The sequence below is a fragment of the Panthera leo genome, chromosome E2, assembly GCF_018350215.1.
Source record: "Panthera leo isolate Ple1 chromosome E2, P.leo_Ple1_pat1.1, whole genome shotgun sequence".
Lineage (NCBI taxonomy): Eukaryota > Metazoa > Chordata > Mammalia > Carnivora > Felidae > Panthera > Panthera leo.
Window position 1 is genome coordinate 11,665,359 of NC_056693.1, and position 22,762 is coordinate 11,688,120.

The following is a 22,762-nucleotide window of genomic DNA, read 5'->3' on the forward strand; positions in this document are numbered from 1 at the left end:
GCCGTATCCGGCCTGGCCCCAGAAGGAGAGTGGCTTCGGCTCAGGTGGCATTCTATGATTTGGTGGCATGCAAAATGGCCTATGACATGAGATGGCCCTGCCTTCCGTGGGGGACAAGAGTCCCCTTTTCTCGCAGTTACAGCTCCCGGAACGGCACCAGCCAGTATAGTCAGTGGCCACAGGAGGCTGTGGACACTGATGATGTGGCTGGGCCAGACCGAGATCTGCTGTGAGTGCATAACACACACTAGATTTCAAAAGTTAAGGCGGGGGGCGCCTGGGTGGCTCAGTCGGTTGAGTGTCCAACTTGGGCTCAAGGTCTCACCGTTCATGAATTCGAGCCCCACATCGGACTCTGTGCTAACGGCTCAGAGCCTGGAGCCCGCTTCGGATTCTGTGTCTCCCTCTCTCTCTCTGCCCCTCCCCCGTTCGAGCTCGGTCTCTCTCTCAAGAATAAAAACGTCAAAAAAAAAAAAAAACAAACCAAAACAAACAAAAAAACAAACAAACTTAAGGCAAAGACGAAGATACCCCACCAATTTTCCCCATTGGTTCCACACTGAAATGACAACGTGTTGACCTCAATAACACTACTGCTAACACTAAGTGGCCACTAGAAAACGTAAAGGACTTCTGTGGCTGCTGTTAGCTCTATGACACCATCCTCCTCTATGCCCTAACTACTGGCCCTCTGGGGACAGAGACAGAGGGGACTTCTCTGATCCCACACTCCCGTTCGTCCCCCTGGACTTGACGTGGGACCAGCTCCGAGTCCCTCCAAGCCCCTGCTCCAAGGGGTCCCAGCTGCGAGGCCGGGAAGGGAGGCCTGGAGGGTCCTAGCGGGCTTTTCATTTTCAGGTCCATGGGCTACAGACGCTATTTTGCAGACCACGCCGACACGGGTCATGCTGACCACGAACATGACCTTAGCCGCGCAGGAATACGGATCACGTTTCACCGAAAGGCAAAACCCCAGAAAATAACACTGGCGTCGGTCGGGGGCAAATGAGAGGCGGGCGAGCCGCCCCCCCTCCTGGGCCACGTTCAAGGCAGCCTCCGAGGTGTCCGGCACATCTAGCCCGGAGCTCCCAACAAATCCCACTCCCAGGGCCACACCTGTGGAGTCTACCCACGCAAGCCACGCTCCCTCCGCTTGCCTCTGCCTGCACCAGATCCCGCTAGCGGATGCCACACATCACGTTCCACAGACACACGCACACGGCAGAGCTCAGCACACACGAGGGGACTTCTGCCAATCAGTTCTGGAGACTGAGACAGGGTCACCGACCTTTTTTTTTTTTTGCCCAGTACAGGTGATAATGAAAAAATTAGATCGTCCTCTGGGATATTTTTATACCCTCCAAAATTAGCAAAGACCTAACCCGCACGAGGAGACGTACATCTATCACTGCCCCACACAAAAACAGCCGGAGGGATCTGAACTCGATCCCCAGGCGCGACGAAGTAAAAGCAAGGTGGGCACACGAGACTGACAAGAAGGGAACGGGAACTTCCTGAGGGAGCCATGGAGTTTCTAGATCTGCTGAAGCCCAAGTACGGTGAGAGAGTCCTACAGGGCGGCCAACCAGGACACGGTGGACTCCGGGACAAAGACACAAAGTGGGAGCAAAAAGACGCCAACCACGATGAAGCTCGTGCAAAATGAGAAGTTGGACCGGAAGGGAGGAACAACTGTGCTCACCACGTGGCTCGGATGCAAACAAGCCACGCCGCTGAATATTCACGTAATCAAAATCTTACTCCTGTGTTAGGGTTTTCTCTTCCAGAGCAGGAAGTGAAGAAAAACGTCTAAAACTGGAAAACCAAGAAACCGCGGCATCACCCGGTTAATCGGGAACCGTGGAGGTTCAACAAGTAGCCGAAGAACGGCTACCGGAGCTTGAAAGCAGTTGGCTGTGGGCAGTGGGAAGGGGGGCAAAGGGGAGAGGTGAAGGGAGACAGGACTTGCGCCCCCTTGTTGAATTATTTGGATTTTAAACCGCGTATGCACAAGAAGAGTTGAAGTTGAAGATGAAGCCCCGGGCAGAGAAAAACCCTGGTCAGACTACGCCGGAAGTCCCAAGTGGCCGGCCCTCCCCCAGGGCTTGTCGGGGTCACTCGGAGTCCCTGGGTTTTATCCACAGAGTCGGGATTCTTCTGGTGAACAGCCAGCGCCAGACGGCTGGCCGGCCAGAATGAGGACGGGGAGGGGGGTGCCTCATCCAGCCGCGTGGCCCTCACAGCACACTCACCCGGGAACACCCTGGGAGCCAGGCACCACCCACAGGACCCCCGCAGGGCGGTGCGTTTGCGCAAGACCCGTTCGCGCGGTTACAGACGCCACACAGGAGATGAGCCCCAAGAGTCCTCCCGGCTTCACCCTGCTTACTCTTTGTTGCTCCCTCACAGACCATTCTGGAACGTCCGCTCCCACCAGGCCTGGCAGCGGGCACAAGCCAGCCCCGCCCTCCCCCTGCCCTCCCCTTCTAGGAAGCCCGTCCCCACTTTCAAAAGTCCCTTTCTCTACCTGCTCTCTGACTCCTCCCCCGTCAGTTACCAGTTGGAGCTGGCCTGCCCACCCCAGCTGCGCCCACCCCCCCCCACCCCGGCTGGGGTTCCTGCCTGCCCTTGTGGGCCTGGCGTTGGGGGTCTGCCGCCCGGTGGGGGTGCTTACTCCGTGACATGTGGACGGTGGCGAGCCGGCGGTACAGGGCCTTCTGCCGGGGGTCCGGGTGGAAGCCGCTCTTGGTGAAGTAGACGTGGATGTAGATGGAACCATTCTGCTGGACGCTCTGCAAGGCAGACCGACGGGAAAAGGAAAGGCTGAGGCCCCTCTCGGCACCCGGCTCCAGGCCCCTGCTCCGGAGTGCTGGCGCGGGCCGGCGTGGCCGGGCGCCCGCGAGCCAGCCACTGATGTCAGACACGCTCAGGTCCGAGCCCCGCCTCGAACGCACCCTGGCTGTGTGACCCTGGGCTCCACCTGGCGGGGCCTCAGTGCCCGTGTCTGTCACCTACGATCTCCCCAGGAAGGGGACTACTCTCACTCCCACCTGACGCAGGTGAGGAAACCCAAGACGGTGGTCATGTGCCTGAGGCCCGTCTGCTCCTCAAGCAGAGCTTGGATTAACTTGGCCACACCGTGTCCCCGTCACTTCCCTGCCTTTTAAGCCCACCTCTGTGTTAATTATGTTTTGTGTATTTTTATTGTTTCAACATCTTGGGGGGGGGGGCTCCCCTGGCTGGGGAGAGGCCGCCCCTCCCAGGGCTACTAATGCCTAGAGACAAACAACTCACCTGCCCATCCAAGCCCACACTCCTGCCGACTCCCCTGGTCTGCCTGATCTCATACCCCAAGCTGCCCTGAATCACCCAGCACCAGGTCCACACCGCTGGAGACCACCCCTCCAGCCCAGAGCCCACCGAACTAGCCGATCCTAAGCTGCTTCCCTTGCCTGCCTTGCTTTTCCCGTGGAAACTCCGGTAAAGGCTCCTGACCAAACCCGGTGCCTCCCCTGCGGCCCCGAGTGGGAAATGCATGTAGTGAGTCAAAATCAGGCACAAGCGAGCCACCTCCCCCCACCCCAAAGCAGCTGGGAAGGAGGGTTAGACTGGACGCTGGGGAGCAGCTCTCCCCACCCAACCTGCGGCCCCCTCGGCCTTCCTGGGGTCTCGTGGCAAGGACGAGGACGGGGCCGGGGGCCGGGCCTGAGGTCTCGGCCGAGCCACTCCTCTGCAAGCTACCCTACCCGCCTCGGAAAGACCGTGCACGCACCCTACTTCCAGGCACCCAGCCAGAGCAGACATCACTCCCCCCCACCCAGGGGCTGAGGAGAAGACCCGCTGGGGGGAAATGAAAGACAGGGCAGCCCCAGAGAGACGTCCCCACCCACTGGTCCACCGATCCATTACTTTCACTGACACGCGTATTCGCTGAGGTATCGGCCCCACGCCGTGCAGGGCTGGGGACACAGTGGTGACCAAACCAGCCCTGGGAGGGACAACCCAGAGCGGGCAGGCTTGGATGCAGAAGTCCAGAGAAGGCCAGCTGCCCGAGCCTGAGCGTCAAGGAAGGCTCCCTGGGGGAGGCAGATTCGGACCCGGGGCTGCCGGAGTCCAGAGCCAGACGGCCTGAGCTCGCCTGAGCTCGAATCGCTCACGAGCCGTCTGACCTTGTAAGTCACCTAAGCTCTCTCTCCACCCTAGAGGTAGCTGGGAGGATCCCAGACCAATTTCAACCCCACCCACATTTTTCAGATGGGGAGGCCAAGGCCCAGAGACCTCGGGGACCTCCCTGTGGTCACACAGCGCGACAACGGAGGACGGCGCCCGGCCTGGAGCCTGCACTCGGCGGCGGGACTGGGAGTCGGAAGAAACCAGGAGCTGCCCCCACCTGCGGGATGTCGAGCTCGGCGAAGTGCTCGTAGCAGCCGTCCGAGTTCTCGCCGCTGGTCCAGTCGCCGTACACGAGGTCGTGCTGCTCCCAGAAGAGCGCCGACGTGGCGTTGAAGTCTGTAAAGTGCTCGTGCTCGGAGATGTACACGTGCAGGTTCTGTGGGGGGGGCGGGCGGGGAGGGGGCTCAGGGCTGCTGCCGAGCCTCTGAAGGCTGGGGGATAAAGAGCCGGCAGCACACTGATACCCCCAGTGTTGTGGAGGGAGCGGAAAGGGGGCAGGTGAAAAACGGCAGCTGCTAGAATAAATGTTTTTTCTCAACCCTCCCCCGCCACCACGTCTGTCTTGGTCCGAGCCTGTGGCATCCATGAGCAAGAAACAGCCGAAGAACGGCCAGCCTGCCACTTAGAATCTGGGGGCAGCTGGCTCGGCCGGCCAGCGATGGAGTGAGTTTGAGCCCCACTTCTTACTTAAAGAAAGAAAGAAAGAAAGAAAGAAAGAAAGAAAGAAAGAAAGAAAGAAAGAAAGAAAGAAAGAAGAATTTGGGGTCAGAAGGGATCAAAGTCTCTGGAATTATCTTCTCCCTTCTCAGTCTCTTACAGCCTTCTTGGTCAGAGCTCTGCAGGCTTGTGGATAAAGCACAGTCAGAGCGGCAAGAGGGTTAGCTGGTCCCTGAAAACACCCGGGAAGTGGAGAAACCAGGTCTCAGAGAGCACCCTCCCTTCACAAGTCCCCTTGGCCATCTTTGTCCAGAGCCCCAGAGGCCCACTGATAAAGCACATCTGAGCAGCGGGCACCCGCTAACCAGAACTCTGTGCAGTCGGGGATCCCAGAGCTGCGGAGAAGCGCAAAGGCGGGAGGAGTCTGGGTTACCAGGGTCTGAGCACTGGCTGCGGGTGCTCCCGAACCCCGGCCACTCGGGATCCTGCAGGACAGGACGCGTGTCCCTCGTCCCCCTCTGCCGGGCTCCTCGCTCTCTCCCTCCCGTTTCTTTCCAACCCGTCCCCTGCACACCTCTCTTCGCAGTTCTGAAACCTAAGCGGACTTTTGAAGTACGCACAGGCCCTGTTAAAAGCGTTTGCGAACAAGTGCGTGAAACCTCTGGTGTCTCTCTTCCCCACAAAACCAGAATTTACTCTTTCCTTAAGCGTGTTGCTAGATTGACCCAGGTCTCCTGGGCTGAGAATGGACCCGGAGCTCCTCAGGCCCAGACCCGTGCGCGGCTGACAGTGACCAGGGACCCGTCTGTCCCACACCCTCCCCCACGCCGTCATCTCCCGAGTCCGGCCTCCCAGCCGGCGGTTACCATTAAAGTGTCTTTGGGGAACAGGTTGCGGCTGGCGACGCGCGGGGCTCCTCCGGGGCCCCCCTGGTCCTGAGGGGCCGGCCCTCGGCGGAACCAGCTGCTGACGACCCAGATGATGAAGATCCTGAGGAGGCAAGCAGGACAGGTGGTGAGTCCCAAGCCTCTTCTTTGCAACGTGGGTCTGCCCGACCTCCTCCAGACTCAGCACGGGCTAGGTAGGGCCTGACCCGGGGCAGGTGACGGAGCAGGGAGCAGGGAGGGCCCCTGAGAAGGCAGCCCCCGGGCTGCTGGGAAGACAAGATGGCCCCAGAGGCCGTATCTGGGGTGCTGCCCACGTTTCCCAAAAGGCCCTGGTGGCCGCGGGGCTGCGAGGGCTTGGACCTTCTAACCTCAGACCTAGGAAACCTGACACGCCAGGCCCCCGGGACCCCCCAAAGTGAGAGGACCCTAAGAATCTGGAACCTCAGCATTTTGGAGGCACGGCACCTTTGAGAGCCACATTTTAGAACTTCAAGTCAACTGAAGTACTTGAGAAGCAGACAATGAGTCAAGGGTTAGTCCCAAATTTTAGTAATGTTGGGCTAGGCGATTCAGGCCAACACTGCGGTTGGAAGCAACTTGGAAAAGATTAGTAAAAATTAATATACTAAGAACATATCAATGCTGGTTTTCTATACATAATTATGTATCTTGAAGTAGCAAAGATATATTCTGCTCGTGGTTCTCTTATGTATTTTTTTTTATCAAGTTTATGTACGAATATATGTAAATACATACTATCTTTTTAAGTTCTAATTATTTATTCATTTAAATAATCTCTGCACCCAACGTGGGGCTTGAACCCACGACCCCGAGATCAAGAGTTATAATCTCCACCGCCTGAGGTAGCCCCTGTAAATACGTTTTCTTAAAAACACTGAAGAATATATCCAAGGGATACAGGTGTGCTGTTTTTTTTTGTTTTTTTTTTTTTTAATGTTTATTTTTGAGAGAGACAGAGACAGAATGCGAGTGGGTTAGGGGCAGAGAGAGAGGGAGACACAGAATCCGAAACAGGCTCCAGGCCCTGAGCTGTCAGCACAGAGCCCGACGCGGGGCTCGAACTCACGAGCTGTGAGATCATGACCTGAGCCGAAGTCGGACGCTCAACTGACTGAGCCACCCAGGTGCCCCCAGGTGCGCTGTTTTGAAGGAACACATGCGCCCCCATGTTTATAGCAGCACTATCAACAATAGCCAAAGTATGGACAGAGCCCAAATGTCCATCGATGGATGAATGGATAAAGAAGATGTGGTCTATATATACAGTGGAGTATTACTCGGCAATCAAAAAGAACGAAATCTTGCCATTTGCAACTACGTGGATGGAACTGGAGGGTATCATGCTAAGTGAAATTAGTCAGAGAAAGACAAAAATCATACGACTTCACTCATACGAGGACTTTAAGAGACAAAACAGATGAACACAAGGGAAGGGAAACAAAAATAACATAAAAACAGGGAGGGGGACAAAACATAAGAGACTCATAAATATGGGGAACAAACTGAGGGTTGCTGGAGGGGTTGTGGGAGGGGGGGATGGCCTAAATGGGTAAGGGGCACTAAGGAATCTACTCCTGAAATCATTGTTGCACTATATGCTAACTAATTTGGATGCAAATTAAAAAAAAATTAAATTAAAAACAAAAAAACACTGAAGAATGAACAAGACTATAGATTTACCAGGCAAAAACTGAAGGGAAGACTGGAAACAAGAGAAATGAAACACTACCAGAAGCTTCTTTTTATGTCTGAGGACACTTGCCAGGTATTCTGGTGGGTAACAGAAATGCTAGCCGAGACCCACACCGGGTAACCAGAGACCTACGACATGAGAAACTAAGACCCCACAGGGCCCCACACCCAGGACCCAGGAGGCAGGTGAGGCCGGGCCCTCCTCAGGAATCACCTGGTGGGTGCAAAGAGACCTCGGATGGTTGATGCCCCCAGCAGCCAGTGGATGGAAAGCATGTCCTCCTGGAGAAAATATGTTCATCCTAAGTCTGAAATTATCCCTACAAATAATTCTGAGATGCTCACAACAACTCAACTCTGATGTTGCAGAATCTGTTACAAAAACCCTCAAAATTTGAGGGCACCTGGGTGGCTCAGTCGGTTAAGCGTCCGACTTCGGCTCAGGTCATGATCTCGCAGTTTGTGAGTTCGAGCCCCACGTTGGACTCTGTGCTGACAGCTCGGAGCCTGGAGCCTGCTTCGGATTCTGTGTCTCCCTCTCTCTCTCTGCCCCTCCGCTGCTCAGGGTCTACCTCTCTGTCTCTCAATAATAAACGTTCAAAAAACATTAAAAAAAAAAAAAAAACCCTCAAAATTTGCATCAAGAGAGCTTTACTTTTTTTAATGTTTATTTTTGACAGACAGAGAGAGCACGAGCAGGGGAGGGGCAGCGAGAGGGAGACACAGAATCCCAAGCAAGCTCCAGGCTCTGAGCTGTCAGCCCAGAGCCCGACGCAGAGCTCGAACCCGTAAACCGTGAGATCACGACCTGAGCCGAAGCGGGACGCTTAACCAACTGAGCCACCCAGGAGCCCCAAGAGAACTTTCAAAGTACCATGCTGGCAGCACGTGACTCTTGACCTCGGGGTCATGAGTTTGAGCCTCACGTGGGGGACAGAGTTTACTTTGAGGCAGAAGTACCGTATATTCAGTAACATGACAGAAAAAACGAAACAAAACCAAAATGACACAAAAACAAATACACTGGCGTCCTATTTTCAATCCACAAAACTGAATAAACGCAATATTGCACAGCCTTAGAATCAGCATTGACTTCGCAGTTATTTCCAGGACATACTATTAAAAGAGAAAGGCGAGGGGAGCCTGGGTGGCTCGGTCGGTTAAGCATCTGACTCTCGATCTCAGCTCGGGTCCTGATCTCACAGTTCGTGGGTTCGAGCCCCAAGTTGGGATCAGTGCTGACAGCACAGAGCCTACTTGGATTCTCTCTCCCTCTCTCTCTGCCCCTCCACCGCTCACGCAAGTGTGTGCTTTCCCAAATAAATAAACATTAAAAAAAAAATTTGTTTAGATAAAAGAGAGAGGCAAGTATGGAAAGAAAGGAAGAGAAGGAAAGTATGTAGAATAGGACTCCAGTTTTGTATAATAAACATGTTAAAAAACAACAAATCTGAGGGGGAGGAGGGAATGGGAGTTAGTGTTTAATGGGTACAGTGTTTCAGTTGGGGAAGACAGAAAAGTGCTAAAGGGGCACCTGCCTGGCTTGGTCAGAAAACCATGGGACTCTTTATCTTAGGATTGTGAGTTCTAGCCCCACATTGGGTGTAGAGATTACTTAAAAAAACAAACAAACAAACGAGACACAAAAAAACCCAAAACCACACAGAAAGAGAGAGAGGTGTGAAATGATACGCATCAGACTTTCAAATGGATTTCCTGGTTTGGGAGAGTAGGGGGAAGGTGTACAAAAACAACAGGCCACGAGACACAATACTGCCTTAAAAATCCTAAATAAAAAAAACCAGGGGCACTTGGCTGGCTCAGTCAGCGGAGTATGCGCGACTCCTGATCTCAGGGGTTGCGAGTTCAAGCCCCACGTTGGGAGAAGAACCTACTTAAAAAAACAAAACAAACAAAAAACCCCCAGCATTTATACGAATCAACATGTAAAAGGATCACCACCAATAGAGTAATGATGACTGATGGTTATCCTTAGGTGATTTTTACTTTCTTCTTGAGGCTTTTTGTTTTGAATTTTTTTTGTTTTTAAATTTTTTTTAATGTTTATTTATTTTTGAGAGAGAGACAGCATGAGCAGGGGAGGGGCAGAGAGAGAGGGAGACACAGAATCCAAAGCAGGCTCCAGGCTCTGCCCTGTCAGCACAGAGGCCAAAGCGGGGCTCAAACCCATGAACCGTGAGATCATGACCTGAGCTGAAGTCAAACGCTTAACCGACTGAGCCACCCAGGCGCGCCTTTTTTTTGTCTTTTAATGAACAAAAGAAAAGCCCCAAACAAAATTGTAGCAGATTGCTAGATGTTTCCCAATATCTGTCTTCCCCTTTTGTCTCAAAAAGAGAACTCCTAAATAAAGACTACAATTCCAGCCTCGCTAACAGCTAGAAATGGAGAAAAGGTGAAGTCCTGGCCAATAAAATGTAAACACCGTGTATTGTGCTGGGCTTTGGAGGAGTGTCCTTAAAGAGAAAGAATAGGCCTCCTTGATTTCTGCTTCCCTCCTAGAATGTGGATGTGATGGCTGGATGTTCAGCAGCCACCCTGGGCCATGCAGACGAGGGGCAAAGCCTATTGACGGTAGAAAAAAGGCAGGAGGGAATCTGGGTTGCAGAAGATGACAGAATCCTGGTTTTCCTATGTCTGGAATAGCACATGAGAGAGAAATAAACAACTTCTAAAAAAACTTGTGTTAATTCAGGTCTCTCAGACACCTGCTGCTGTGTAATTATTAAATGAGACAGGAACTTATTAATTAACGGTATGAAAAGCAATATAGCAGAGGTTAAGGGCTCAGCCTCTAGTTTGCAATACCCGGACCTGAAGCCCAGCTCTGCCTCTTACCAACTGTGTGACCTCAGGCAAGACTTAACCTCTCCAGGCCTCTGTCTCCTCAACAGTGAAAATGGGGATAATAACACTACTTACCCTGTAGGGTTGTTTATAAGCATTAAATGTATGAACATAGCTCTGTACCCGTATCCGTCTATAAGTACGTATGCATACACACCCATGATATATATACGTCACCGAGAACGAAGCCTGATACACAGCCAGTAAGTACTTTAAAAGTGTTAGATGTTATTAGTTTCATCATAGGAAAAAGGCAGACAAAACTCTTTGGAATGGAAAACTACTACCAGGGAATCTTAGCGCGGGTGGGCCCCAAACCACACGGAAGGGCATGATTGGGCAGAGAGGCTTGTCTTTGCCTGTAGCAGCTACGGAGCCCTGGGGTCTGGGGTCTCAGGGGCGATGGCCCAGCTGAGCCATCTGTTGCCTCCGCAAGAAGTCCCTGACGCACCCGGCTGAGGAAGGTCTGGAGCTGGCGATCTCTGGGGAACCCTCCGCCTCCAAGAGAGGATCCCGTTCTGGTTAATGATGCCGAGGGAGCGTGTGGGAGCAGGGACGCCCACCAGCAGCTCTGCCCCGGCTTAGTGTGGCCTCAGGAGTCCCACCCCTCCTCCGGGCTCCTGGAGGAAGCCCCACGTGTAAAAGGAGGTAGACTGGACCAGACGTTTTTGGAGAAGTCCAGATCCCTCGTCTCCTGAACAGCATCCGTGTGTACCTGTACACCCACAGTTTTGTGGGTCCTCTCAGACGGCTCGTGGACACACCCCTCCATCCACACATCCCAGGCCAGGAAGTCCTACCCTACAACAACAGGCCTGGAGGGGACTGGCGTTCACCTGATGCTTTTCAGCCTACCGGAGTAAGCAAATAAAAGAGACAGTAAATCTTCTCTCCCACCCCACGTCCGTACCCTGCATTCACGGGTTCAGAAGGGTGTTAAGTACATGAAAAGTCAAATAATGAAAACTCTCCACCCCATCCATCTATCCACACAGTGCCCATCCCATCCCATCCCCCACTCCAGGTAACCACTGGCATCGTGGGGACGCGCCGAAAACTGGACTCCACTCTCCCCAAAAAAGTCCATTCTTATGCCATCTGCTTGAAGTTTTGAAGAATTCACGGGCCCCTGAACACAAACCCTGGACCCCACCTTAAGAATTCCAGTTAAGGGGCGCCTGGGTGGCTCAGTCGGTTAAGCGGCCGACTTCGGCTCAGGTCACGATCTTGCGGTCCGTGAGTTCGAGCCCCGCGTGGGGCTCTGTGCTGACAGCTCAGAGCCTGGAGCCTGTTTCGGATTCTGTGTCTCCCTCTCTCTCTGCCCCTCCCCTGTTCATGCTCTGTCTCTCTGTGTCTCAAAAATAAATAAACGTTAAAAAAAAATTTTTTTTAAAAAGAATTCCAGTTGAGGGGCACCTGGGTGGCTCAGCTGGTCAAGCGTCTGACTTCGGCTCAGGTCATGATCTCACCGTTCGGGAGTTCAAGCCCCACATTGGGCCCTGTGCTGACAGCTCGGAGCCTGGGACCTGCTTGGGATTCTGTGTCTCCCTCTCTCTCTCTGCCCCTCTCCTGCTTGCTTTCTGTTTTTCTCTCTCTCTCTCTCAAAAATAAATAAACATTAAAAAAAAAAAAAAGAATTCCAGGCGACATGGTCTCCAGGCACCCACCCTGGCTAACGTTTGGTGCTGCCTGGTTCTAAGGAAGGAAATGAGCCTAAGCTATGACCATATTAAAAAATGTCTATCTGAAGGGGAAGCGGCCGTATGCACTGATGTGGGAAGATTCTAAGATATGTTGTTAATGAAAAAAATCAAGGTGCCGAACTGGGGAAAATAGGCTACTCTTATGTAAAAGTGAAGGGAAAGATAAAAATAATCTTTATTCACAGCTGCTTGGAGCACGCAATAAGGAAGAGGATACGGAAGAAAATTCTAGGTCCTAACTGGACCCGGTGGGGAAGAGTGGAACGGAGAAGGAGTGGAGGGAACAGAGGCCGCAGTGGAAGAAGCTTGGGTGCATGTCAGGGATGGCGCCCAAGTGTCTGGGCGGAACAGTGGGGAATTTCCTTCCTGCAGAGCCTCCCCGCATCCTGGGTGACATCCTTGGAAGACACTAGGCAGGCAGGCCTGTCCCACACCCAAATGTGACTGGTGACTGTCTGGGACTGTGGGCTGCTTTTTTTTTTTGTTTTTTAAGCTGCTTCTCTTTATATTATCTCAGTTTTTTAACCCTCAGAAACAAAAGCAACCCTGGCCAATTCTGAGCGGGTGCCAGCTCCCGCTGTCTCCAGTTGACAGAGACCTCCTGGCACCCCGTCATGACCTGCGAACTGTCAGGATTCCCTGCTCTGAGACGGAAACTCAGGCACGAGAGGGTATTTCGGCCAGCGAAGGCACACGGCAGGGAGGCGGGGGGCCCGAGGTGTCGGAGGGCACCTGCCCCCCTCCACGTTTCAGCAGCCGAGCCTCTGGTTTGGACACGCGGGCCGTTCCCCATTTTCCTCTATTTTGAACAACTGTCTATGAGCATCTTCACATAGCGTCACCTCAGGCAAACCGCGGGTGTGCGTTTATAGGACGGCCACCAATCCTAACACACTTCTGTGTGACTTCCCTCTCTCTGTGCATCTGTACCGTTTGAATTTGCTTTCTACAGGAAGCGTGCATTACTAATGAGTTTCGAGGGGAAAACGAGGACGACGGCATGGAGGAGACAAGCAGCTGACCCACCCCCACCACCTTCGCCCCCCAGGAACAGAACCCCCAGCTTCCCGCGGGGCGCTCGGTTTCCCAGAAGAAAGATCACATTTCCCAGGCTCCCTTGCGGCAGGCCACAGCCCCATAAGGACGTACTGGCCAAGGGGAGGACTGTTTTAAACAACTCTGCTACGCAAGGATGTGGCGAAAGGAACCCTCGCGCGCTGCTGGTGAGAACGCAAACTGGTGCAGCCACTGTGGAAAACAGTACGAACTGCCCGACGATCCAGGAACTGCACTAGTGAGTATATACCCCCAAGATACAAATACGTTAATTCAAGGGGATACATGCACCCCGATGTCATAGCAGCATTGTTTATACTAGCCAAATTAGGGAAGCAGCCCACGTGTCCATTAACAGGTAAGTGGATAAAGATGAGATACACACACACACACACACACACACACACGTAAACAGATTCTTATCCAGACATAAAAAAGAACGAAATCTGGCCGTTTGCAGTGACATATGGAGCTATAGGTTATCATACTAAGCAAAGTAAGTCAGAGAAGGGCAAATACCATAAGATTTCACTCATATGTGGAATTTAAGAAACAAAATAAGGGGCGCCTGGGTGGCTCAGTCGGTTGAGCGTCCGACTTTGGCTCAGGTCATGATCTCACAGTCCGTGAGTTCGAGCCCCGCGTTGGGCTCTGGGCTGACAGCCCAGGGCCTGGAGCCTGCTTCGGATTCTATGTCTCCCTCTCTCTCTGATCCTCCCCCCGTTCATGTTGTGTCTCTCTGTCTCAAAAATAAATAAATGATAAAAAAATAAACAAAATAAATGAGTAAGAAGGAAAAAAAAAAGAGACAGAGAGATAAACCAAGAAAGAGAGTCTTAACTCTAGAGAACAAACTGATGGGGAAGTGGGTGGGGGAAGGGGGAAACAGGTGATGAGGATTAAGGAGTGCATTTGATGCGATGAGCTGCGGTGGATGTATTAAGTCTGGAATCACTGTATCGTACACCCAAAGACAATATTACATGTATGTTACCTATACCCAAATTTAAATAAAACCTTATTAACAGGGGCACCTCGGTGGCTCAGTCGGTTGAGCATCCACCTTCGGCTCAGGTCGTGATCTCGCGGTTCACGAGTTTGAGCCCCACGTGGGGCTCTGTGCCGACAGCTCAGAGCCTGGAGCCTGCTTTGGATTCTGTACCTCCCTCTCTCTTTGCCCCTCCCCCATGCTTGCTCTCTCTCTCAAAAATAAATAAACATTAGGGGCTCCTGGGTGGCTCAGTTGGTTGAGCATCTGACTTCGGCTCAGGTCATGATCTCGCGGTCTGTGAGTTCGAGCCCCGCATCAGGCTCTGTGCTGACAGCTCAGAGCCTGGAGCCTGCTTCAAATTCTGTCTCTCTCTCTGTCTCTGTCTCTCTCTCTCTGCCCCTCCCCCACTCACACTCTGTCTCTCTCTCTCAAAAATAAATAGAAACATTAAAAAAATTTTTTTAAACCTAATAACAAATTAAATAAACAACTTTGCCACGGAATTTCTTATAGTTGATAAGGAGAGAAAGTGCCTGCCTAAATGCATGGCCTGTCTCTTGAACATTTTGCTGAAATACCTCTCTGGAAAGAAAAAGAAATGTCTGTTTTGCAAATGGGCAAAAAGGGCCCAGATCAGAGAAGGGAGACTGTCACCAGGTCTAGGTGGGCAGTCATAGAACTCAGCCTCAGATAGATCTCCCTGACCCCACTCAGCTTCTCCCCAGGGCCTTGGTCACAGGCCAGGTTTCCAGAAGGCAAGCCCTGTGCTCCCACTACCCAGGAATCGGCCACATGAAGGCACACATAAAAAGACCACCACCAGCCAGGCACAAAAGGACAGCCTGTATGACTCCAGTTAAACGTGGTAAGTGTAACAGTCGAGTTCAGAGAGATGGAACGTATACAATGATGGGCGCCAGGGGTTGTTACAGCGGGGGTTTGTGCTGACTGGGGTTGTTAGTGCTTGACGGATACAGAGTTTCTCTCTGGGGAGATGAAGTTCCGGACATGCATGGGAGTGACTGTTACAACTGTGCACTGGCATATTTTATGTAGTAATGTACATGTTGTGGCTAAACTACGCCCCCCCACCCTAAAATTCATAAGTTGAAGTTCTAACCCCGAGTACAGTCACCCCCAGTGAGTGTACTGGGAGATCCAGCCTTTAAAGAGGTGGCTGAAGCTAAGTGATGCCACTGGGCGGACCCCAATCCGATATGACCAGTGTCCTTATAAGAGAAGGGGATTAGGACACAGACACACACAGTGCAAAGACCCTGTAGGCACACAGAACATGGCCATCTACAAGCCAGGGAAAGACCTTGGAAGAAACCTCTATCGTGGTGACACCTTGATCTCAGACCTGTAGCCTCCAGAACTGTGAGAAAATACATTTCTGTTGTTTACAGCCCCCAGTCTGAGCGATCTGTTACAGCAGCCCTAGCAATTTAACATAGTATATTTAGGGGAGCCTGGCTGGCTCAGTTGGTGGAGCGTGCAACTCTTGATCTCAGAGTTGTGAGTTCAAGCCCTGCGCTGGGTCTAGTGATTATTTAAAAATAAAATCTTGGGGCGCCTGGGTGGCTCAGTCGGTTAAGAGTCCGACTTCGGCTCAGGTCATGATCTCGTAGCTTGTGGGTTCGAGCCCCGTGTCGGGCTCTGTGCTGACAGCTTGGAGCCTGGAGCCTGCTTCGGATTCTGTGTCTCCTTCTCTCTCTGCTCCTCTCCCACTTGTGCTCTATCAAAAATAAATAAACGTTTAAAAAAAAATATATCTTTACAAATAAAATCTTAGGGGCGCCTGGGTGGCTCAGTCGGTTAGGCGTCCGACTTTGGCTCAGGTCATGATCTCACAGCTCGTGAGTGCGAGCCCTGCGTCGGGCTCTGTGCTAATAGCTCGCAGCCTAGAGCCCGTTTCGGATTCTGTGTCTCCCTCTCTCTCTGCCTGTAACCTACTCGCATTCTGTCTCTGTCTCTCTCAAAAATAAATAAAACATTTAAAAGAATAATTAAAAAAAAAAAAAAATCTTAAAAGGGGCGTGGGGTGGCTCAGTTGGTTGAGTGGCCAACTCTTGATTTCGGCTCAGGTCATGATCTCACGGATCGTGGGTTCGAGCCCTGCACCGGGCTCTGCGCTGACAGCACGGACCCTGCTTGGCATTGTCTGCCTCCCTCTCTCTCTGCCCCTCCCCTGCTCTCTCTCTCTCTCTCTCTCCCAAAAATAAATAAACATTTAAAGCAAATAAAATAAAATCTCAAAAAAGACATATAGGCGTGCCTGGTGGGCTCAGTCAGGAGAACATGTGGCTCTTGATCTCGGGGTTGTAAGTTCGAGCCCCACATGGGGTATGGAGACTACTTATAACAACAACAGCATATTTTACCACAGTAAAAGAAAACCCTAGTCACCACCGATGGTTATGCCCGGTGGCTTTTTCCTTTCTTATGTTTTACGTGAACTTTTTTCGATGACCAGAAGCAGCCCCACCTGCTCACCTGAACAGCACCCCTTTGATGACTTGCCAGGCGTTGGGCGCTGGCTGGGGTGCTGGGTTCCGGGGCTGGGTCTCCGCCCGCGGGTCCCTCCCGATGCTGCCGTTGCTGGCCACCTGCAGGAAACGGAGACCAGGTGAGGAGGGAGGGTGTCGCCTGAGGCACCCCTGCGCGCCAAGGCCCGGCACAGGGCTGAGCACAGAGTGGTGCCTGATCAAAAACTGGAGAACATTTCGGGGCGCCCGGGGGGCTCAGTCAGTTGAGCGTCCGACTTCGGCTCGGGCCATGATCTCACGGTTTGTGAGTTTGAGCCCCCGCATCTGGCTCTGTGTTGACAGCTCGGAGCCTGGAGCCTGCTTCGGATTCCGCGCCTCCCTCTTTCTCTCTCCCTTTTCTCGCTCTCTGTCTCTCTCTCTCTCAAAAATAAATAAACATTAAGAAAAAAACATTTAAAGAACTGGAGAACGGATGAATACAGTCACCCAGGAAGGGTGGTATATCTTGCTCCTTCAAGACAAAAACGCTTCCCCAAAACCTACTCCGTGCTGGTGACACCGAGGTGACGGAGACGGCCCTGTACTGCCCTCCTGGGGAATCACAGTCCAGTGGGGGGAGCTAAAGAGTCCCCAGATAGGGATGATCCAGAGCAGACAGGGCTGGGATGTAGGATGATAGAGGGGGCATCTGGTCCAGCCTAGAGGTCAGGGAGGGCTTCCTGGAAGAAGGGACACTGGAGCTAAGACTTAAAACATAACAAAGGGATAATGCAGAGGAGACAGTGAGGGAAGCAGCCGGTACAGAAATGAAGGGGAGAGATACTATCTGACTCTGAGGACTGTCCACTGCTCCCTGAAGCCAGAGCCCAGGATGCAAGGGACAATGCAGGCTGGGGGGACAATGCAGCATGGTGACAAGTGCCAGATCCCATAAGGCTTGGGTTTATCTAAAAGGGTCTACCCTGAGCAAACAGTTCCGAAGGCCTCCTCAGTGGCCGGCCCTGTGCGGGGCCTTGTCCCTCCAGGGGCTCCTTAGCCAGCAGGAGACAGACACAGAGAAACACAGCCAGAGTGTGAGCCACTGGTACACACTACCCCATGAGGCCACGACTAGGAATGTTTCCATTCAGCAGCCGGGCAGAGGGAGGCTCGGGCAGGCGAATCCACTTGTCTGGGCGGCTCAGGAAGGAAAAGGGCAGCAGGGTGACAAGGGGGTGTCAGGCAGGGCTTCCTAGAGCAACCTTCACTCAGAAACAGAAGCTCAGAAGCAGAGAATGTCATGTCAGGAAGGGCCCGAGGCGGGGATGTCTTCCCACCCCTCTCCTTGCACCTGCTGGCTCCCGGATCCTGTCCTCTTCCTCCTCCCAGCTCTGTCCCCTCACCGCTCAGCCTTCAAGAGGCAGGACCAGGACTGTCATGGTCACCGTGAGGCAGGAGCACTGCCCAGCACAGAGCAGGGGCTCAACAAACACCTGTGGAATCAACATGTGTTCCCTGAAGGGCTTGCCCGCATCACCCAGGCCCCCCCCACCACAGCCCCGAGCCCACCCCTCTCTGTCATTCATCACCCCCTGTCCCCTTCGGCAGGAGTTCCTCCCTGTATCTACCAACATTCAGGACAGTACCGTGGTAACAGGTAGGGGCTCTAGGGCCCCACAGTTCCTGACTGTGAGATCTTGGGCACGTCACTTCCCCTCTCTGACCCAGAGGCCAGGTTGTGAAAATACTGGTATATTTCAGACAGAAAAGATTTCCTTCATGTGTGAAAAATGGACTTCCTGAGCATCTACTGTGCACCAGGCTCAGTACTAGGCAGTGGCCACGCAGCTCTGGGCCCTGCCCTCACGGAGCTCAGGGTCTAGAACAAAACACACCCACGGAACAGCCAACAGGACCGTTCAAGCTGGTAAACAGGAAACAAAAGTGCTCTGGAGGAAACAAGCAGGGACACATGATGCCTACTGGGGTGGGGAAGGGGACCCACTCTGGATTAGGTGGTCAGGAGCCTGCCTGAGGAGCTGTTGTTGACATTTGGGTGAAGGGCATGCTGGGAGGACAGCTTCACGGAAGGGGTTGGCTGGGGGCAGGCAAGGTCAGAGACAGGCACGGGGTCCCCTTATTCAGGCTCGGCCTTGCTCCCGGGAGCGCTGGGGGCCAAGTAAGTGCTTCCAGCAGCTGTGCGCTGATTCTCAGGGTCAAGAGACAGAAGGTGAGGGCCAGGCCAGGATTTGAACCCATGTCTGGCCGACTCCCAGGTCTGTTCTCTTACCCGCACGGGTGGACAAGCTGGCTGGAAACCCTACCACAGAAAGGCAGAGAAGTGCAGTGAGATGCCACTTCACTATGCTGGCCACAGTCAAAAGGACGGACAATCACAAGTGTTGACGAGGGTGTGGAGGAAACTGGGCCGGTGGGGAGATGGGGTTGCGGCTTTGAAAGATGCAGCAGAGCATTAATAAGTGAAATGTGCACCTGCCATACAAACCAGCAGCCCCACTCCTCGGTCTCTACCCAAGAGAAAGGAGAACACACACAAACACACACACACACACACACACACACACACACACACACACACACACACACACACACATACGGGAAAGCTTATGTGCAAATGTTCACAGGGGCGTTATTTGTAACAGCCAAAAACAACCCAAAGGCCCCTCCACCTTGATGAATGAACCTGGTGTATCCATACACACAATGGAATGCTACTCAGCAATAAAAAGGAGCCCAACTGGGGGCAGAGAGTGGCTGCAAGAGGAAACCGGAATGTTCTGACTGGATGCAGACAGGACGGTGGCGATGGGGGTGCCGCACAATTGCCAAACTGGACTAAAAGCCACTGAACTCCATACTGACAACAGGTGAATGTTGTTGTATCTGTTGTAGCTCAAAAGAAAGGCAACTTCCCTGTGGCTCCCACTTCCCTGGGAGTAAAGGCGAAGTCTTCATGTTGATCCCTAAGCCCTGGCCTGATCTGGCCCCTTCCATGCCTCTCTACTCTTATTCATTGGGTCCAGCCACAAGGCCTCCTCGCTGTTCCTTAGTAGGACCAGGCACCTCCCACCTCAGGGCCTTTGCACTGGCAGTTCCCTTTACCCGAGAGGCTTCCTGCTGACCCTGTATCTGCATGCCTCCCTCCCTCGTCTTCTTCAAGTCTTTGTTCAAATGTCACCTCCTCAGAGAGGCCTTCCCAGACTACCTTGTTTAAATTGCAACCCTCAGGGGCGCCTGGATGGCTCAGTCGGTTAAGCATCTGACTTCGGCTCAGGTCATGATCTCACGGTTCGTGAGTTCGAGCCCCGCGTCGGGCTCTGTGCTGACAGCTCAGAGCCTGGAGCCCGTTTCAGATTCTGTGTCTCTCTCTGCCCCTCCCCTGCTCATGCTCTGTCTCTCTGTCTCAAAAATAAATAAATGTTAAAAAAAAAATTATTAAAATAAATAAATTGCAACCCTCTTACTCACCCCTCACTTCTTATCTCCTTCTCCAGCTTTACTCTGTCCATGGGACTTATCACCACCTGACCTGCTATATTCATTGTACTCCTGTCCATTCTTTCACCCCCACCCCCCGGACCCTTAGACAGAACATGAGCTCCAAAAGGGCAGGGACTCTGTTCTGTTCACAGCTGTATCCCCAGCATGAGCCTGGAGCCTGGCAAGTAGTGGGGACTCAGTATACATTAGCTGAAGGAATGAAGGGCAGGGCTCTGGGCCGTGTTTGGGCCTCTGGCTGGCAGGAGCATGACACGGCCAAGGGTCCGCCCCCTCAGTGCTAGGCCCCACAGGCTGGGGAGGGTGTGATGTCCTTGCACACAGTAGTGACTAAGACACAGTTCCTCCTCTGGGACCCACACATCCAATCTCACACAATCCCCAGAAACACTGGCTTAGGGGCCCAGAAGCAGCTGAGACCATCAGCCTGGGCTGGAGTATGAAGACCGGCTTTCAAGCACATCTTCACCGACTGCCTTGGTCCACCGTGGGAACTCCATCTCGGCCCAGCCTCTGACTCAAGACCTGTTCATTCCACAAACACTGAGCACCTGCTCTGTGCCGGGTCCCAAGCTGGGCGGTGCAGGGGATATAGTGTTGACCCAAACAGTCCTGGTTCTGCCCTCCAAGGCCTCCCAGTCCAGGGGAAGAGACAGGCAGACAGTACAACCTAGAGTGGGCAGGGCTGGGACAGGCGAGCCCAGGGGGCTGTGGGAGCCCTGACCCAGTCTGAGAGAGTCAGAGAGGGCTTCCTAGGGGAGGGAACATCTGTGATGTACAGAACTAGTAGGGATCGATCTGGTAAAGAGGGGAGAAGTACGTGAGAAGGCCACAAGGAAAGAACAAGGCACACTCCTGGAAATAAAAGACCTTTACAGTGGCTGATGCTCCATCCACTCAGTGGTTCTCAAGCAGGGGTGATTTTGCCCCCCGGGTGGGGATACTTAGCAACATCTGGGACATTTTTGACGGCCACGACTGGGGAGAGGTACGTGTGTTACTGACATCTAGTGTGTAGAGGCCGGAGATGCTCCTGAACACCCCACAATGTGCGGGACAGCCCCTCACAGCACAGAATTAACCGACCCAAAATGTCAATAGTGCTGAGCCTGGGAAATACTAATCTATCTAGCCTGAAGAAAATTCAGACCACGCAAGGCCGTGATCTACTAAAGAATTTGCACTTTACCTTGAAGGCAAAGGAAGAAGTCTTGAAAGGTTTTAAGCAGAGGTGAGACAAAAGAAAAATCAGGGGGTCCCTGGAAGCCTGGCAATCAAGGGAACCTGAGCCCTGGTCTCTCTGACCACCCCCGATCCAGTAACCAGCAGAAACTCAGAGGGGGAAAAGATCTTTCAGCAAGACTGGGAAGTCCCTGAGGACAGGGACTCTGTCTTCGTTCTAGAGTTAACTCAACAAATATTTTCTGAGGCCGCCCCCAGGCCAGGCCCTGGTTGCAGATGCTGAGCCAGGTATGTGGGGCTCAGTCACCAAATCTCATCTGGGTGGCCTCCCCAGGTGATATTATTTGCTCTTCCTCTGGGCTCCCTCAGTCCCTGGCACAGACTTTTGTCACCACCCTAGTCATTCAGGACTATAATTCTTTACATGTCAATCTTCTCTCCCACTCCACTGATGGCAGGGGCATGGCTGGAACCATCTTTGTGACCCATCACATGGCCGGCCATCCTGTGCAACCCCTGCACTTATCACTGGAGAAATAAAGGCCCAAAGAAGGCAAGGAACTTGTCCAAGGTCACATAGAAAGTCAACTTCATTCTTCCCTCTCAACCTGCACCTCCCCTCCCCGGTGCTGCCTCCCACATGTCAGTGACATCCCAGTGGGTGGGTCGACAGCACCTTGCTGTCACTCCATCCATTCCCTAAATGCCTGAAGGGTGGCTGCCTGAACAAGTATGTTCTGCAGCTCCAGTTTAGTTGAAACAGTAATGGGTCAGAAGTCACCACCACCTGGGCTAACACCACCCACCCCCTTGGATTAGTTTATGCTCAAAGCATAAACACCCTTCCCAGTCCTGACCACCCTGGGTCAGCAATGTCTGGACTGCTACACGGAATGGATCCCAAACCCAACCTGGGTGACCTTCTACAAGAGCCTTAGTCTCGCTCTTCCTTGGATTCCCGTCTGTAAAGTGGGTCTGTCGGTCTCCACCGCCCGTGCCCTCACCCACGATGACTACCTGACTTCCCCAGAGCTAGAAAACTCCCAATCAATCAATGATTGCCCACATCTCAGGCACTGCGAGAGAGACTCTGAATGCCAGTCCACTTCAAGAACGGTCTTAGAGCCTGAATCGCAGAGTCGAGAACCAGGGCGCCTGGGTAGAAGTCTGCGCCCCTCCGCGCCACTGTCTCCCGGCTCGAGCCATGAGCCTGGTGGCCGCCCAGCGCGAGCGTGCAGGGGACCCGGCGTGCAACAGGGCCCCGCTCCCCGCACCGTCCGGCCTCCAGGACTGCCCGGCCCGCCTGGGCCCGGTACTCAAGGTCCCTCTGGGCAAGGAGCCCCCAGTGCACGGGATTCCGCGAAAAGGGGCAAGACACGCCCCGTGGGAGGCCCCCCGGGTGGGGAAGAACCCCTCAGGCCCCTCTCGGCCTCCGTACCTGACCGGAGCCGCCTCCCCCGGCCGCAACCACGGCGCTGCCGGCCCCGTCCGCCTCCTGCGCCGCCGCCATCTTCCCGCTCCGGGTCCCCGCCCCCGCCGCCAGCC

At 53.3% G+C, this 22,762-nt stretch overlaps 1 protein-coding gene across 1 annotated transcript in view; it reads right to left on the reverse strand.

Moving 5' to 3' along the window:
* CLPTM1 (CLPTM1 regulator of GABA type A receptor forward trafficking) overlaps positions 1-22,762 on the reverse strand; it is a 31,677-nt gene extending 8,915 nt beyond the window's left edge. Inside the window, exons 1-5 of the mRNA XM_042918823.1 lie at positions 22,656-22,762; positions 16,545-16,657; positions 5,697-5,820; positions 4,391-4,549; positions 2,675-2,792 (exon numbers count right to left, since the gene is read on the reverse strand). Coding sequence (XP_042774757.1) covers positions 2,675-2,792; positions 4,391-4,549; positions 5,697-5,820; positions 16,545-16,657; positions 22,656-22,727 — 586 coding nt within the window. The 5' untranslated portion in view covers positions 22,728-22,762. The remainder of the gene's footprint in view (positions 1-2,674; positions 2,793-4,390; positions 4,550-5,696; positions 5,821-16,544; positions 16,658-22,655) is intronic.